Source organism: Stenella coeruleoalba (assembly GCF_951394435.1).
Source record: "Stenella coeruleoalba genome assembly, chromosome: 6".
In the NCBI taxonomy this organism is placed as follows: Eukaryota; Metazoa; Chordata; class Mammalia; order Artiodactyla; family Delphinidae; genus Stenella; species Stenella coeruleoalba.
Window position 1 is genome coordinate 77,985,826 of NC_137151.1, and position 19,290 is coordinate 78,005,115.

General features: G+C 34.4%; 1 protein-coding gene across 1 annotated transcript in view; it reads right to left on the bottom strand.

Annotated features, from left to right (window-relative positions):
• Positions 1-19,290, bottom strand: part of NCKAP1 (NCK associated protein 1) — a 99,563-nt gene that overhangs the window by 51,588 nt on the left and 28,685 nt on the right. Inside the window, exons 3-10 of the mRNA XM_079924861.1 lie at positions 12,687-12,779; positions 12,430-12,486; positions 11,559-11,701; positions 11,381-11,471; positions 8,675-8,812; positions 7,800-7,848; positions 3,604-3,760; positions 913-969 (exon numbers count right to left, since the gene is read on the bottom strand). Coding sequence (XP_079780987.1) covers positions 913-969; positions 3,604-3,760; positions 7,800-7,848; positions 8,675-8,812; positions 11,381-11,471; positions 11,559-11,701; positions 12,430-12,486; positions 12,687-12,779 — 785 coding nt within the window. The remainder of the gene's footprint in view (positions 1-912; positions 970-3,603; positions 3,761-7,799; positions 7,849-8,674; positions 8,813-11,380; positions 11,472-11,558; positions 11,702-12,429; positions 12,487-12,686; positions 12,780-19,290) is intronic.

The window sequence follows — 19,290 nt, forward strand, 5'->3', positions numbered from 1 at the left end:
GTCTAACACATGAATAAGTCATAATCATATGTATTTCTGTAGGTCAGGAAAGAAATTCTAACACATTCCAAAGTATGTTATTTGTACTAGAGAATAATTTTATAATAATATAAGTACTTTATTCAAGTGAAAAAATGCATGGGAAATAATATACTACAGTTAGCAATGAATAAAGATGATTTAAATTCCCAATATCCATTTTACAGGCTAAACCTAAATTCTAAAACTTCTTGTGGTTTTATATTTTTACCTGTGACCATGGTGCTTATCTTTTCTCTGCCTTATAGAAATACTGATGGATCAGATAATGTTATCTCTACATTACCTAGACTTACTGGAGAAACTATTCTATACAAGTATATCATACATAACAATTAAATGAAATATCAAATTATTCATGAGAAAATTGAAAAGTTGTTCAAACATCTTAAATACACTAATTTATATATTTACTAACAAAATATATTTACTAAAATTTGGGAAAGGTATGGGATTAACATACTTTGAAAAGTAAATATCATTTGGGAGAGTGTAAAGATATGTCAATTTTCATGAAGTATCATAAAAATCATCGTAACTTGCAAAGTATTGGCACCAAAGCATAGTGGCAGTAAGAGAACTGAATGATACCAAAATAAAGTCCTCTGTATAGTATTCCTTAGAGCATTTTTAAAAACAATTCAAAAATACTTAAAATCTGTCTGCATTAGCACCAATACAGAGATGTTGGTGTTAATACACTGTACTCTGGTACAGATACAGAGGTTATAAACTTATTCCTCATTGGTTGAAAGTCCTTCACTTCTACGACCATATCTTACACACCATTAATCTGCACTCACTTCAACAAAATAATGCTTTAAGAAAGGAATTCTTGATTAAAAGTTCCACAGGTAAGTTAGAACTACTTACGCATGTGACACAGCTGCCTCTTTGCATTCTCTTATGTCATTAATACGCTTATTATAGCTATGAGCAAAAAGAAAAAAAAAGGAAATATGTTAATCTTAATTTGGTCAATAACAGTAAAAATAAGTTAGTCAAATACTAGTCAATTAAAAATGTCTTATTATCAACAAGAAAAACTGGCCTTCAAACTGGAAATACATGGAAGAAGTCTATCCACATCCTTTTCTAGCACCTTAAGTATCCAATCAACTATTCTTAGAAAAATAAATCTCATATTATATTAAAATCCAGTAATAAAATTAAAATTTACCACGTAGATTTTTATTTTATTAAATACACTTCCTTAAACCCCCAATAGAGATATTAAAATTATACTTCTAATATAATTAGCAGTGATTTCCAAAAATTGGAAGTGCTGACAAAGCTATTACTTCTGGCTTTTTATCACTTGACTTTTTATGCTATCTCGCAAGCATAAAAAAATTTCTCAAAGGACACATACTAGTGATCAATACTAGTGACTGGGAATACGGCTTTTGTGGTGGAGAAAACTGGGGCAGGAAAGCATCTGACTACTTTAAATCATTTTAAGGAACAGAATTATGGGTGATTTTTACTCACCATTTTTAAAAAAACACTTTTTTTTCCGAATTAAAAACATTTAAATAAAAGAAACCGAACACCAACATCAAACAGTTTGAAGGTACCATCTAAAAAATAAACACTAATAAATATATGCTAATTTCCTTACTACTAAACGCAAAAACTCAAAATTCCTAAAATGTTAAAGAAAAATTATCTTCCTGACAACCTGGCTAAAACCACTTAGACCAAGAACTTCAACTTCTAAATTAAGTACGCTAAGATTTTTGTGTTCTTTAGGGAAATGTCCAAAATACACTAATTCTGTAATCACTGACCTGTATAAATAATGAGCTTTTATACTTGTGGTCTGACTTGTAATTACTATAATAATTCACATTTTAAGTTGGATCAATCACTCACGATTTAATAAAAAATTAAAACTTTTCAACTTTAAATACAGAGATTCTTAAATGGTAAATTTAACAAAAATTTGCATAACAAGGGAATTCCCGGGCAGTCCAGTGGTTAGGATGCAGGGCTTTCACTGCTGTGGGCCCAGGTTCAATCCCTGGTCAGGGAACTAAGATCTTGCAAGCCGTGTGGCACAGACAAAAAAAAAGGCGTAACAAAAAGACAATCAGTTTCATGATGCCATTAAACTTATCTGTACCATATGTACCATATGCTCACTCGATATATGGAGACTGTCTGGTTCTAAATGTTTACATATATTTAAATATAATTCCACAGACAGGATGTCAGTATGCTAAGACATCACATAAGTTTCAGGATTTTTGAACTGAATCAATCAGAAAATGACAAAGCCCACAACGACACAGGATATTTCCAGGTACTCCACCCTATATAATAAAAGGTGAACTAAGAGTTGAAAAATACAGAGGGTACTGTTTCTCGTACTATGACTGAGAGACTACCTGCATGAGAATATCAGAATCACTTATGGTGACAAAATCAAAACAGTGGTCACTTGAGAAGGCTACAGCGAGAGGGATCAGGGGTGGCAGTACTGATCAGAAAGAGGCACAAGAGAATTTTCTGGGGATAACGGAAATATTCTGTATCTTCATCTAAGTGGTCACCAAGGGTATTCATATGCAAACTTGTTGAGCTGTACACCTAAAATTTATGCATTCTTCTGTTTGTAAATTTACCTCAATAAACTACTGGGGGGGGGAAGGGCAGATTTCTTTAATCTCTCTAAGATACAGATAAAGGAGATACAGAAGGTTAGAGGTGATGCCCAGGAACCTGGATTTTAATCTGCATCCCAGGGTACTTCACATGCACACTAAAATTTGAGATAATATAGTGGCTTAAACTGTCAGTACTAGACATAGCTTTACGTTTTAATAACTAATAGATTTTTTTAAAATCTCAATTTCTTTAGGACATTACTGAATTGGATATGAAACAAATGTAGGTAAATTTCACTTCTATGAAGCTGACAAACCCAACACAATTATTCAATATTTTCAGGTTCGGGGGACCCCCAGGATATTTTAGATGCTCCTAATTTCAAAACATTTTAAAACCAAGCCTGAATTCAACAAATGCAGGCATTAAAAATTCCAAGAAAACAAATTTGAGGATCATTTGTGTTACAGGGAATGAATCACTTAGAATACTTCCTTATTATAAGGAAACATGATTTCCTTTTTGCAGTGTCTGACTTCTGTACTTGTTATAATTAATGAAGTGTTTTTGATTGATTCATATACTTTTCTAAATGCAAGATATTCTAAAATACACTTGTAAAATAGCACTTCTAAAAATTTCAACTCTTAAAATGTACATTGTGCTTTTAGTAATATTTATGTCTAAAACCATATTACAATATGCAAAACAGTACATATCTTCTTTCTCCTAGAATGCACATTTTGAAAGGGCAGGAACACTAGATTTTTTAACCTGTGAAATTACCTGTAAAAAATATCAGGATCATTGCTAAAAACAACTTGGTGTGACTGGTAAGTTGGTATAGGCTACATCTTCTTGTGTAATATGATCCTTCTCTATCCCCAAAACTTTAATAGATATTCCACTCACTACTCTTCTCCAAAAAAGACAAAAAAACTGAAAATGCCATACCCTCGTATGTTTACGAATAAGTCTTCTGCAGCTTTGTGAATGTGGAAAACTTCATCCCGAAAGAGAGAGAGGCAAGAGCTACTTTGAAGAGCTAGCTTCCAAAGGTTCAGTGCTGTTGCATCAGTATTTAGGATCCCATGGCACAAAATAAATCCAACTTTAAACAAATGAAAAAGAAGTGCAAATAGAAAAGTATTCCAAAGTTAGATTATTTCAGTTACAGGGTAGCTTTTTAAAAGTAAAGAAACATTAACAGATCACTAAACTGAGGCTTTTAAGTGACAGTTAATAATACATATACATACAAGATACCAGCAATATTTCTCTTTTTCAATTATAATTTTCTGTACTCTGCAAAACCAGTGCTTTGAACCTACACTGATGAAATGGGAAAAAATGTCACTTCTGGGTTGAGAAGGAAGTGGTTTTAAAAAATGAGTAAAAGATACTTTAAGCCAGAGATCAGAAGCTACCAATTTACACATAATACAGTAATCATTACAGTTTTTACAAAAACTGAAAAAGCTAATCTACTCTTCTAAATCTCCAGAAGAAATTAAATAGCATCTCACATTTTCATAGCAAATTATAGTTACTAAATAAGTCCTTTGACATGATTATCCTATAGTGTAGAAAGAACCAGTGGTATCCTTTTCTTATAATTGAAGAAATGAAGGTCAATGACTTGACTAAAGTTATACTAATAAAGTATTAGAGCTAGACTTTGCCTCAAGCAGTTACCATTAAAGTCCAATATTCTTTCAATATATTACGCTGTTCTCTATCATATGAATTTGAGTATCTTTTACCTTCTGTCATCTAATTTAGAAATCCTACACAAATGTGTAATGCTGTATGTTTGTTGATGTCCTCCCTAGCGCTCTATTCTAGGCCATAGAACCTCATCTTTCATTCTTTCAACATTACTGAGTGCGTATTATAAACTAGGTACCGTACTGGCCAGTTACAAATTCAATCCTATTTTCTGAGATTTCCCTCTGACTCTCAATAGTCACTCCCATCTTTAAACTCCTGAATCGTTAACATTTAACTTGCCATTTGTCTTTTATTCTTAGCTCAACCTTCCTTTTAAAGGGTCACTATACAAGCAAGCTAACTGTTAAGCATATATTGAGAAGTCATACATACAGAAGTACATTGGGGCTTCCCTGGTGGCGCAGTGGTCAAGAGTCCACCTGCCGATGCAGGGGACACGGGTTCGTGCCCCAGTCTGGGAAAATCCCACATGCCGCGGAGCGGCTGGGCCCGTGAGCCATGGCCGCTGAGCCTGCACGTCCGGAGCCTGTGCTCCGCAACGGGAGAGGCCACAACAGTGAGAGGCCCGCGTACCGCAAAAAAAAACAAAAACAAAAACAAAAGTACATTGAACTTCCTTAAATTTCCTGAAATATATTAAGATGTTTTTCATACAACAGGGCCCCTAAATGCAAGCCTAATTATTTGATCTAGTACGTAACCAAAGAAATAGAACATACTGTATGAAAATTTTAAAAATCCTTGAGAAGTTTTGTAAAAATTTTTGCCTCGTGTACTGACTTTTTTTAAAAAATAAATTTATTTATTTATTTTTGGCTGCATTGGGTCTTCATTGCCGTGCACGGGCATTCTCTAGTTGCAGCGAGTGGGGGGGCTACTCTTCGTTGTGGTGCATGGGCTTCTCACTGCAGTGGCTTCTCTTATTGCGGAGCATGGACTCTAGGCACACAGGCTTCAGTAGTTGCGGCACGCAGGCTCTAGAGAGCAGGCTCAGTAGTTGTGGTGCACGGGCTTAGCTGCTCCGTGGCATGTGGGATCTTCCCGGACCAGGGCTCGAAACCATGTCCCCTGCATTAGCAGGCGGATTCTTTTTTTTTTTTTTTTTAGCAGGCGGATTCTTAACCACTGTACTACCAGGGAAGTCTCATATACTGACATTTTATACTCTAATCCCCTTAGTACAATGAAATTTCACTTAGTGCCTTGTACCTCAATGTATACTTAGATTCACAAGATTGCTGTTGATAATAAAATTTCTCTGAGAATATTATCAGTTTCATTATGGGTTACTGTATATTTTACTTTTTTAAGATATGAGTCACATTATACATTAAGATATATTCATTTGTTTATGATAAGATCAATAAAAGGTAAATTAATTTAAAATAGCCCAAGATTAGGAAGACAATTTATTAACTGAAGCACACATTAACCTCCTTTCCCCACTAAGGTCCCAATAAAAGGACAGGAAAAAAAATTTTTTTAAGCCATAAAAATATTAGAAAACAAGATAGAAGACCAATACTAGACAAGAAAGTTGGAGAAAATCTTTGAAGAAAGACAGACTGTACTATCAATTTAAAAAGAGGTCTTTCCCAAGGAGTCCTCTTAGTGTAATTAATAGAGTAAGAACAGACCCTGAAAAGAATATCAGGATAAGTTATGGTGTAACTGCATTCAAAAGAGCAGGGTCCTCAACATTGCAGACCCTCAACAATGCTTGGTCCTAGGCTATAATCTAGATCAGTGACTCTGAAACTTTAGCTTTCTAGCAGGATCACTGGGAAGGCATATTAAATCACAGGTTGCTGGGATCCATTCAGAGCTTCTCATTCAGTAGGTCTAGGGTAGAGATCAGTATTCTGCATATCTAACAAGTTCCTAGGTGATACTGCTAGCCTTTGAACTAATCTAGAGCAAAGCTCTAAAGAAAGTAGACCATCTTCTATAGAAAGTCCTAGAGTGGGAATTGATGTCAAAAAGAGAAGTGCACAGTTTGACCTAATTCTATTAATTCTACTCAAGGCTCAAATAAATGAAAGCAGCAAAACTGAGTAAACATTCCTTACTTTGGGCAGTTGTGGTTATCCCAAATCTGTTTGCCTTTTCCATGCCCAGGTATCCTCCCCTTAGGGTAGTCTGTCTTCTGACTCACATTCCTGGCTCATTACACAAAGCCTGCATTCAGCATTCCCTTTTAAGGTAAAGACTGCGGGGAAACAGTCCTATTTAATGCTAGAGGTCACCTAACTCATGCCACCTAACTCTACTAATCACACTAGTTCTTTATCCACACATCCATAAACATAAAACAGTCAAGGATCACCATACTTTTGAGCAAAATCAATACTCTGAAAGTTGTGTTTTTAAATCAACAAAGCACGAAAACCTTAACTACCATTATAAAAGAAAATATAAACATCCAAACCTGATCAACATAAAAATTATAATTAATAAAAATGGCGAAGGGCAGGGTGTGTGTGCTAAATTCTTCCTCTTTCATACTAATAACAGTGCTACTCAAACTGCCAGTGCATACTGAGATTAAGTAGAGAACCGAGAGTATTTAGAAACTTTAATTTAGAAAACTTTTCACTGACAGCAATTTATAAGTAGAAACCTAATAACAATCAAATTGTTAGATTAAATTGAATCTAATAATTAAAATGTGGGCTTTCATTTTGTCTTTGCTTATTACTTTATTTCTGATAATGCCAGTAATTCAGTTCCACTGTATTTTATAAAAGTATCAATCTAAAAATCACTAAAAAAGAAAAACTGGTCCTTCACCAGTTTTAGAAACAGTATAATAAAAAGTCATCAAATAGTACCTAAATGTTAATAAATTAAGAAACAAGAACTATAAGAACTAAAAAGCACAAACTGCTCAAAATTATTCCCCTCTGCCAGTGGACCTGGGGTGGTAGAAAAAATTATAGCAATTCTCATTTATATTATATCTGTGTGTCTATTTCTCCCATAGTTTGTGAACTTCCTAGGAGTGCAAACAAGTAATTTTATCTCCCATGCAAACATATGAGTCATCTATTACATATACTAAAGTAATTAAGACCAAAAACTTTAACTGAATAAATGCAATATGAAGAAAATCATTAAAAATAAAATAAAAATTTAGTTTGGATGGCCGTGTTGAGAGGAAATATAATGTAGACCATCAGCCTTGGATTTAGTGTGGGTTCTCTGTCTTTGTCACTTACTAGCTGTGTGGACGAAACTTTAGATTCCTCATCTATAAAATAGACCATCTACCCTAACAGGGTGAGTATAAGGATTGAATGAGGTAATGTACATAGAAGTCTTAGTACAGTGCTTGGCACAAAAGTAATACATGTTACCTGTTATTTTTCTCTAAAACTTAAACCTGAGGGGGTAATCAAAAACTAACCAATTTTACTTACAGATAATCCATTTTTCCATGGCATCCAAAGAGAGATATTCGCAAGGCATCTTAAAAAGAGAAAATATAAATTTGTGGCTTAAAGAAATTCTTAAAAAAAATATTCTGTACTGAGTCACTCCTCCTTCTCTTCCTCCTGAGAAGTCTGACTACTCAACTCTTGGTTCAAATACCACCACAACATATTTGAAAAGTTGGATGAAAGTTTTATAACCTATATTTATACTTGCAGTCCATAAAGGACAATGAAAGCTGTGCCTCTTTCACAGTTACACACCCTGAAACTTCTCTTTAAAAAATATTGTTGCTAAATTGTTTTCAATCTGGTAAATGACTACTTCCAAATTTCCCAGGTCTATCGCAGAGTTTGCAGTATTCCAAAGGATAAAATTTTAGTCAAGTTAAAGAAAAGATTTATGTACCTCGATGTTCACTGTCTCACCCAAATCAGTAATTATGTGTGTGTATTCTCCATATGCGTAACATCTATGTTCATATACACAGAAAAAAGCTTGAAAAGAAATGTAACAGAATACAACAGCGATTTTCTCTAGCTGGTGAGATTTGGGATGATTTTTGTTTTCTTCTTTATAATTTTCTGAATCTTCCAAATTTTCTACCATAATAAGGCTAAGCAAATTTTTAAACCTTAGAAGAAAATACTCGTACTACTAATTTTACTAACTTAGCATCAGAATCTAGAAATACAAAAACTAAATGGTATGATTTAAATACTGAGCATTTTACAATAAATAAACTTCACTGACAGGCTAATACTTATTAGAAGAAAAACTGCAATAGCACTGCTTAACTGATATTTTTTTTAAAAAATCAACTTTACTATTTTCATTCAAAAAAGAAAATACAGAACCATACAGTGTCAGACTGTGCAGGGTTAAGCATTGTACTGGGTGCACTGATGAGACTCAGTAATTGAGCATTTCTCCACTGGTCAGCTGAAAGATTCCTTCGTGGATACACCATCTGAAGAGAAATCAGTGCATCTGAAAGAGACTAATTAAATAGAAAAAAAGAAAGTTGAGGAATAAAACGGGTTTTTTTTCAATTTCCATTTAAATTCCAGCTACAACTGCTGTTGTGTTTCTAACTGTATCATCGTAAAACAACAAGGGTATAATTACAACTACGCTCCATATAATATTTGAGGTGGGTTCCAGTTATCCTCCTCTAGATTTTTTTTTTTTTAACTTCATGAAGCTACATAGATTCTGCATTCCTCAGCAAAAGCTTAGCTCAAGAAATCATGTTACTTTCTTCAGGTGAAAATGTTTGGCAATCTTGAGATCTTTATTTCAAAAAGGGTAGAGAGTCTAGGGTAATCATTTTGTGCATCACTTTCTACTCAATAGCTCTCACTGAAAGAAAAAGACATTAAGGTTACATGACTAAGTGTTAATAGAGCTCAACATGTTTCATATTTCTTCAAAGAATGCCTTCTAAAAATAACCCACTGTACTTTATCTTAATAAATTACTTAACTTCTATTTGCCATTTGGTCTATTAATTACAGCTTTACTATCTAGGTATTTAATTTTTCATCTCATCTGATTCTTGCTTGCTTTTAACTATTCTTTGCTATTCACTCCTCCTTCCTAAAAATTCTGTACAAGTGGTTCTATAATCTGGCTGCACATAAACTGCCAGGGAAGTCTGTCCAGAAAAAGAGAATCCAGGGCTCTGCCTGAACCAGAACCTCTGGGAGTAAAGCCCAGGAATCTGTTCTTATCACACTCCACCAAGTGATTCAGAATAGCTTTTTAAATTAAATTAACTGAATTTTAACAAATCCTAGCAAATACATGATGGTCTTTCTATCAAAACCCTGAGATATCACAGAACATCGGAAAACTCAAGATTAGGAAAAAACTGGTCTAATTTAAATGGACAATTCTCCTCAAGTAATTATTAATTGTCTAATATAAGCTAATGGCTATGGAGAACTTAGAGATCCAACAGCCTTTAAAAGAAATTTTCATCAACTAACTGGGAAAAAAACCAAATTTGAAGTGGCTAACTAAAAACAAGGCCATACATGATTGGCAAGAAGTTAGAAACAGATCCAGAGAAAAAACAGGAAAGGAGTAGGGAAGACATTTCTAGGTGAGGAAAAAGGACTATCAAAATCAGAGAGACAGACAACAATGATCTGCTCAGCACTTTGAGGAATCCTGGCACTTTCATCTACAATGCTGATTTTTACTTCAAAACTAATGTCATCTACTAGCCTCTTTCAAACTAATGATTCAACTAACTCCAAGACATTAAACCTACATAAATTTGTAGATATAATACAGCTATGCAAAGAAATTAAACTGGAAATGCATCTTCAGAATTTTCATGGGAGTAAGAAAACTGAAGGAAAATTCTTGCTGTCAACTGTATGTCAAAAAAAAAGCATAGATTCATACAAAATACTGTATTACTAAGAAGTCTAACTCCGGGCTTCCCTGGTGGCACCATGGTTAAGAATCCTCCTGCCAAGGCAGGGGACATGGGTTCGAGCCCTGGTCTGGGAAGATCCCACATGCCGTGGAACAACTAAGCCTGTGCACCACAACTACTGAGCCTGCGCTCTAGAGCCCGCAAGCCACAACTAGTGAGTCCATGTGTCACAACTACTGAAGCCTGCGTGCCTAGAGCTTGTGCTCCGCAACGAGAAGCCACTGCAATGAGAAGCCCATGCACCGCAACGAAGAGTAGCCCCCACTCGCCACAACTAGAGAAAGCCCGCGCACAGCAACAAAGACCCAACACAGCCAAAAATAAAATAAATAAATTAAAAAAAAATTCTAACTCTCATCATTCAAAGAGAACAATGGGCCAAGATTCTAATATCCTGGGTTTTAGCTCTAGTTTTGCCACTATTGCTACCAAATGGCTTACTTCATCATATCACTTCTCCAGCCTCAATTTCCTTATCTATAAATAATGAGGATACCTGTAAATTTCCTTGATGTGCTTAGGAACTAGCCCTCCCTCAGAGAAGCCATAAAGGCAAGACTCTAAACCAAAACTATTTCATTAAGAACTAGTTTTTTAATATACCATAAAAGACAGACATGCCAAATTATCACAAAACTCCTGTAGTATTTCTCTCATTAAGAGGCTATATTATAATAATATAGCTAAAATTTATTAAATACTATGTACCTAAATACTCTTTACAAAGTAACTCATTTAATACTGCACTTTTACAGGTAAGAAAACTGAGGTACACTGAAGTTGGTTAAGTAACTTGCCCAATATTACACTGTAATTGGCAGAGTTGGGATTAGAACCCAAGCAATCTGATACAAATATAGACATTCTCAAATACTAAACTTCACTATATACACTATATTGAACCTAAAAACTACAATGGATCAATATATTCCTGAATCTCTATTCACTATTCTGAATCTAATTAATGAGTTCTCTGGTTCACAATTAGATAAAACCATGCATAACTATTATTCACATCTCATTATAATTTTCTTTCTTAAAAGTAGTTTATCACTCTAACTATCCACCCTTAAGCTATCTCATATGCCTATTGAAGCACCCCTAAAAACCAGCTCTTACCTTGCTATGGGGTACAAATTCTTCCATCATCTTCTTTAAAGGGTTTTCATAATCCACAATCATCTGACCAAGACGTGGGTATTCTCGGTCACTTAAAACAGACATATCAAATATCACTGAGTTGTAAGCCATAAAATTAATTGGGAATTTCACACAGATTTTTATAATGCAGGTTTACCTTGCTCCATGGGTCATTTCATGCGCATAGTTGTATAATCCAATGATTGCCTTCCTTTCTTCAATTCGAGACAGCAGTATCATTAGTGTTGTATATGTTATGATCAAATCTAAGTAGTTCTTCGTTAAATCAAAGTTTACAGTCTAGGGGAAAAAAACCATTAAGTTCAACTCCTTCCTATTCCACAAACTTTTAAGCACACACACAAAAATCTTCATGGCAGCTACTGAAAGCTAATAATTTTCTATAGTTATTTGTTTTATCCCCATTTCTGAAATTCTATCTAATTCCTTTCACCAAAAACATGCCTATAATTTTGGAGTTATAGATAATAGTTTTGTGCTTGTGACACAATTTTATGGCTGAAACAGAGTCTGTGATCACCCTATTCAAACTGCTAACAGTTTAAAAGAATAACCAAAACCAGAAAAATAATAAACATGAAAGCAAATCTCACTAAGCAGGAAAAAAGGAGTATTAAATAAATAAATAGGTTCACCATTAAGTCAGTGGAGACGTTTTTCACTTTGACTTCCTATATCTAGAAATTGACTTATCAAGAAAGATTTTTATCAAGTATGCTTTTTATAGAGAAAAGGATTATTTGTGTAACCTTTTAAAATTGGGCCTATTAAAATACTAAAATTAACAACTATTTCCAAATATGTACAAGATTTATATTCAATGACAATCAAATAAACAAGTGAAAATACAGTATAACTCCTTACCTTAAAAAATACAAGCCAAATTAACAATGCTGAAACTTTATATACTAATCATTTACATTTTCTCTAAAGAAAAGCATTTGATCCCCTTAGTTCTACTAGAAACAGACAGAAGAATTGGAAATTTTTCTGAAAATAATACTTACAATATCAAAGAAGACTTGGCAAACATCAATAGTATTCAGCAATTCACAAACATGGTCCTGAAAATAAAAGTTTATTTAAACCTTTTACCTATATGTATACTACTAAATTCAGAAAACACACACAAATAAAATGTATTTTGAATTTTTGTTCTAGAAGAATTCTAATTTTATTATCTACAAGTGACAGAACAATTTATATGATTAACAAATATCAATCTATCTCTGAAATGTTAAATTCTATACATTAAAATACATACCTTAAATTCCATAACATCTACAAATGTGAAGTAATATAATGCCAGATTTTTCAGAATCTCTGATTTTTCTTTCTGTAGTTGTGCAAGCTGTTGCTGTGAAAACAAAATTAGAATGCATTGTTTACAGAGAACAAAATTATTTAGTTTTACTACAAACTATCTTCTTTTATGATTGCTAAATGGAAGCACAAGCTTTTAGGAAAATATTTCTAGATGATTAAGGCTCTTTTAAAAAACCAAAATACTTGAGACAGCAACTGCTAATAGTGACCAGCAACTGACATTGTGAGGCTATAAAACGAATCAAAGCAGATTAGTACCAAACTGCACTACTATTAAGGAAAATTGGAAAGTGTTAGGAAAAAATAATTATCAAATGAACTCTTTAAAAAAACTAAAAACAACTCATGAGCATGACCACATTACTAGAAGTGGGAGAAAAGAAGGTGAAAAACATTATAACTTACACTACAAAAAAACAATATGCTTTATAAATTTGGAACTTACCAAAAAGAACATCCAGGCAAAGCCACGTTACGCATGCAAAATAAAATGTAGATACAAACATAAAATACAGTAACGGTTCCCTGACCAGATCCACAAAACACAATAATACATTAAAGAAAAGCAAAAACCAAAACAACAAAAAAGATATGAGAAAGAAGCAAAACTAGAGTTAAGACACTGGTAAACATATGAAGAAGGAAATGTGAATACAAAAGACAAATATTATTTCAATCAACTGTATTATTAAATTTACAAAAGTCCTAAGTTTTCTCTTTAAAACAACTATTAATATAATTTCTGAAAGAATCCAGCCATATTTAACATCATATATCATAAGTCTGCCAGAATTCCGGAAAAACATCTAGAACCTATCTGATACTCTGAATGTAGTCTACAGAATAGAAACTTCCACATCTTCCACTTCTGTTAGAAGAGCAGAATCTCAGGCCCACCTAAAACCTACCAAATCAGAATCTGCCATTTAACAAGATACCCAGATGATCTGAATGCACATTAAATATAAAATAATTCACCTAGAACATGAGAAAACCAGAAAATATGAGAAAGTGCTTCAAAATATCAAACTTGCTATCAAAGCCCATACAGTTTTGAGGCCCTCAATCAGTTCTTAAACTTACACCTACACAGGAGTGTTGGGGGAGAGGTGCCTCTACACATAATTGTATTGAACCATTATGATAAGTCAGAAAATTTACAATAGTGAGCATAACATCAGGAGATTAAAAAAACTATTAAAAGACTATTTAAAAAGCAGCAAGCACAGAGGCTTCCCTGGTGGCGCAGTGGTTGAGAGTCCGCCTGCCGATGCAGGGGACGCAGGTTCGTGCCCCAGTCTGGGAAGATCCCACATGCCGCAGAGGGGCTGGGCCCGTGAGCCATGGCCGCTGAGCCTGCGCGTCCGGAGCCTGTGCTCCGCAATGGGAGAGGCCACAACATTGAGAGGCCCACGTACAGCAAAAACCAAACCAAACCAAACCAAACCAAAACAAAACAAAAAACAGCAAGCACAGCATTCTGGTAGACCCAACTATTGTAAAGTGCCCTAGACACGGCAGTCCCTGAGGACATGTAAAAAAGTGTAAACGAAGTATCTCTACTTCCCCTATATGCCAGGCAAACTGAGACATATACTTATAGTGATGTATGTAACCGTTCTAACTTTATCTGTGGTAGTAGTTGACTTTATTTTGAATATATGTTTCAAAACAATTCTATGTTTATAAGCACACTTTTAATCATTACCACTCACAACATCAAGCAGACACCTTTTTAAATGACTCTGTTTCCTCTGTTACCTTGTTCAATAACATTAAATACAATTGACGTCTTAATCCTTTCCGCTACTTTTCAGTACTTTAAATTTGAACTTTGCAAGGTAACAGGTGAAAGTAAACTCATAATATAATAGGATAAAAAGCAAAAGTATAATTTGGTTGCTACTGGGTTAATTATTAACAGTGCCTCCTTTCAATTTCAGTGTCCTACTTTGGACAAAAAATGACACAGTCACCATCTTATTATGGGCCTTAAGGATCTTTTATACAAATTCTCATTTTACATATTAAGAAGCTCATGCTCACAGAACTTAAAAGAATCTTCCCAAGGTTATATAACTACTTAATATGACAAGGCCAGGATTAAAAATTTCATATCCATGCTCCTGATAGTGTTCTTTCTACCATTCCACATGCCCCCCCATCTTCCTTTTTAATAGTAAAATCTCATTATGGTCTCAATTTCTCATTCAATTTTATTCCCCCCCAAATTGTATGTAACTAGCCTCTACACTGGCTAAAACAAATTTACTGAACTAAAGGATATCTAAATTCAAAATAACTACTCAAGTTTTTAAGACCCTATATAATTTGGTCCTAATTTACCTTTCCAATCTAAATTTCCCCTACATCCATTCACACACTATACAGAGTAGCCAAAACAAACTATTCACTATTTTCTACACACATCTCATGTTTTCTTTACTGTTTTCTCTCTTGAGATGTCCAAATTCCACCACTCACGTATGTCCAAATCCTACTACTCCTAAACTACTCAATTTAAATGTTGACTTTCAAGAAAACATCCCTGATTGAACTTTTTCCCTCAATGCAAATAGCATCTCCCTACTCTAAATGTGTATAATTTCTAATAATATCACTTTCTACCTTATATCAGTTACCTGCAACACTATGAGACAGTGTATCAAACTCCACAGCCCATATCAAACAGCTCTGCACATAAAGAAGTACACAATATAAACATCTATCAGATGAGTGATTAGGACAATATTAAAAAACCTTTATATGTCAGCGTCAGATGACATGTTTTAGCAAGTGACACCCACCTCTTACTGTGAAATCACAGCTAAATGACTTAACCTCTCAAGAGTCTAATACCCCCATTATCAAAATGCGAGCTGATGTGGGCAGTTTAGCCAAGATAATATACATGAGAACACTTTACAGTGCCTGGCACCCAGAAGCTGCTCATTAAATATTAAGTGAATAACAGAAGATGCTCACAGACCACTTCTCCAAAATAAGCAAGAATAAAGCTGTTTTAAATAATCCCAATACTACTCATAGTACTTCTAATAAGACCTGATATTTAACTGAGCATGCTCTCTTTGCCAGGCAGTGTTCCAAATAACATACAAGTATTTCACAAAATTCCCTCAATGTCTCTACATATAGTTACAATTATGTTCCTTATTTAATGAAAATAAATTCCATAAAGCTCTGCATGAAAGTTCAACTATAACAACAAAGAATAAAAGTGTCTACAACTCCTGGGCTTCAACTGAAAAAAATGCTCCTATTTTAGTTTTTAAAGTGAAGTAGAGCAGACACTATCAAAAAGTATTTAACTTCTAGGTTCAACAACCAGAACAAGTTTTTTTCCCATTATCTCTTTGTTTTATAGTAAATAAAAAGTAGGAAATGGTTTAAGAATATAGATCAGTAACAGATTGTTTGATGCTACAGAACAGAACATTAGAAAAGTACAATTTTGAGAAATGATTCTATCAATATTCGCTAACACTTTAAAAGCATATAATGGATACATGGGTTAACTATATGAGCAAAATATCTGTACAATGCTTTCATTAAAGCTTCTGACTGTGGAACATTATTCTTAAAATTTAAGTAAAATGTGTAGAAACAAAATAAACAGGATAAATAGCCATGCAGATCACAAAATAAGATCATATCTTTGCAATGAAAAATCTTGGTAATTAATCTTTGTACAATTAAGAAGCATTTTCTACACAAAATATAAGTATCTAAAAAACTGATTGAAATTTAGTATTTACTAGCTTTCATTCTTTCAAAGAAAAGATACTAGCAAATTACAATAAGGAACCAATGACTAAGAGAGCTAACTCAGATTTTCAACATAAAGGAAAGTGACTGAAGTCCTTTATTCACCCATTTCAAATATTCTTTCATCATCGAAACTGCTTATGCATAATAAATTATTTTTCTTGACCTAAACTATGCTAGTATTTTGTTCCTCTTAAAAAACAACCAAGTACAGAAATTTGGTTCAGGGAAGGCTTTGTTCAATTTCTTAGTATGATATTCTAAATCAGGCTTTTCTTTCTTTTTTATTTAATTTTATTATTATTTATTTTGGGGGGGCTAAGTTGGGTCTTCATTGCTGCATGCAGGCTATCCCTAGTTGCAGTGAGCAGGGGCTACTCTTTGTTGCGGTGCACGGGCTTCTCATTGTGGTGGCTTCTCTTGTGCGGAGCATGGGCTCTAGGCCCGGGGGCTTCAGTAGTTGCAGTGCAAGGGCTCAGTACTTGTGCCTTGCATGCTCTAGAGCGCAGGCTCAGTAGTTGTGGCACATGGGCTTAGTTGCGCCATGGCATGTGGGATCCTCCCGGACCAGGGCTTGAACCCGTGTCCCCTGCATTGGCAGGCGGATTCCCAACCACTGTGCCACCAGGGAAGTCCCTAAACCAGGCTTTTTAAAATAAGAGTGCTGAGAGGCTATTTGTGTAAACCTCTTTTTTTTTTTTTTTTTTTTTTTTTTTGCGGTACGCGGGCCTCTCACTGTTGTGGCCTCTCCCGTTGCGGAGCACAGGCTCCGGATGAGCAGGCTCAGCGGCCATGGCTCACGGGCCTAGCCACTCCGCGGCATGTGGGATCTTCCCGGACCGGGGCACGAACCCGTGTCCCCTGCATTGACAGGCGGACTCTCAACCACTGCAGCACCAGGGAAGCCCATAAACCTCTTTTAAGGAACTGTCCAGCCACCACTCTACTCATCAACACTCATGTGGACTACTAACTACTAACTGATCTCTGTACTTCTGCTCTTGCCTCTTCAGTCTTCTCCATATAGTGGCAGGAGAGTGGACATTATAAGGTAACACACTACCCTGAAGAGATGATTCCAATGAAGGTTATACAAGATATTAACACTGGATGAAGAGTATACGTGAACTCACTGTATTATTTTTGTTTTAGTCTAATATTATTTCAAAATAAAGGGTTTTAAAAAAATTTTTAATAAGTTTCCCATCACACTTAAAATACAAAGTCTCTTACCAATGTCTCAGAATAAAATTTGAATAGGACCCCTGCCTGTCTCTACAACTTCATCTCCCCTCATGCTCCTCCAGCCTCTCACAGTAGTTGTCATACTGGTCTGCGTGCTATGTTCATCAAATAAATTCACCAAGGTTGGTCCCACCTCTGAGCCTTTGCACTTGCTCTTTATCATGTCTGGAATGCTCTTCTCTACTTCTTCACATAGCTCAATCCTTCACTTCACTTCTCTTCAGAGAAGCCATTGTTGTGCACTTACCTAAAATAGTCTTCTCACCCACGTTACTCTCTTACTCCTCATCCTGCTTTCTATTTCTTCCTACCACTTATCTCCAAATAAAAGTACGTATTTATTCACTTTAGTTGTTTGTTGTCTAACATCCTAACTTGAATTGAGATTCCACAGAGGAAAGGAGGTTTGTATTATTTCATGCTCTTGTATCCAAGGTCTAGATACTAGCACACAGTAGATGCACTTTAAATGAATAAATAAATGATCTTCAAGTTTCTCAACATAAGTCATAGAATCAACTTTTAAATTGTACTAATTATCAATGAATGCAATATCAGGTATCAATTCATGTCTCAAATGAGTTTATGTATCCTAACACGGAGTGGTAATTTAATCCCTTGAATAAATCCCTGTTGGATAAAATACTTCATTATGTCCTTACAGGATAGGAAATGAGAAACATTTAAAGAAAATGACATATTCATATCAAATATAAGCAAATCTCCTAAGATTATATGAAAATCCAAATTAACACAAAGATTACTCATTTTAAAAAAGGTTCATGGGACCTTGTTGAACTTTCATTTTATTATATACAAATGATTCTACTGGCATTCAATATTTCATAAATGCATTTTTCTGAGCAAAAGGTAGTAAATAAATTTTAGGTAAAGTTATCCTAACACTTGCCTAGTAAATAAGCATTACTGAATGTTTAATATTTGTTACTAAACTAAATCCTCACCACAACTTTGCAAGGTTCATTTTTTAAATTGTGGTAAAACATAACAAAGTCTACCAATATAGCCATATTTTATAAGTGTGCAGTTCACACGTACAAATATATCTGCATTGCTGTGCAACCATCACCCCACCTATCTCCAGAATTTTTTTCATCTTCCCAGTCATGGTATATTTTTATCCTCATTTTCCAGATATAGAAACAGACTAGAAAAGGGTTAAGATGTTAATCCAGGTCAATCAGATTTCAAAGTTCAAAACACCTCTTCAATACACTTTAAAATTCAAGTTGCCACACCATGACAAAAGTAGTATAGGGATAAGCAAAGCTAAGGCTATTTTCTTCTCAGAAAATACTTCTATTTAATTGTAGCTTCATCAATCTCACAGATTGAAGCTTCTAAGAACTCTAATTCAACCTCTTCATTTTATATACTAAAGTGATCTTTTTCAAGTTTATATTGCTGCCATCTGTTCAAATTAATTCTGAAAAGCAAAGAGTTTTGTTTTTTAAAGAACAGAAAGGCAAAAAAAAATTAAAGGTTTTATG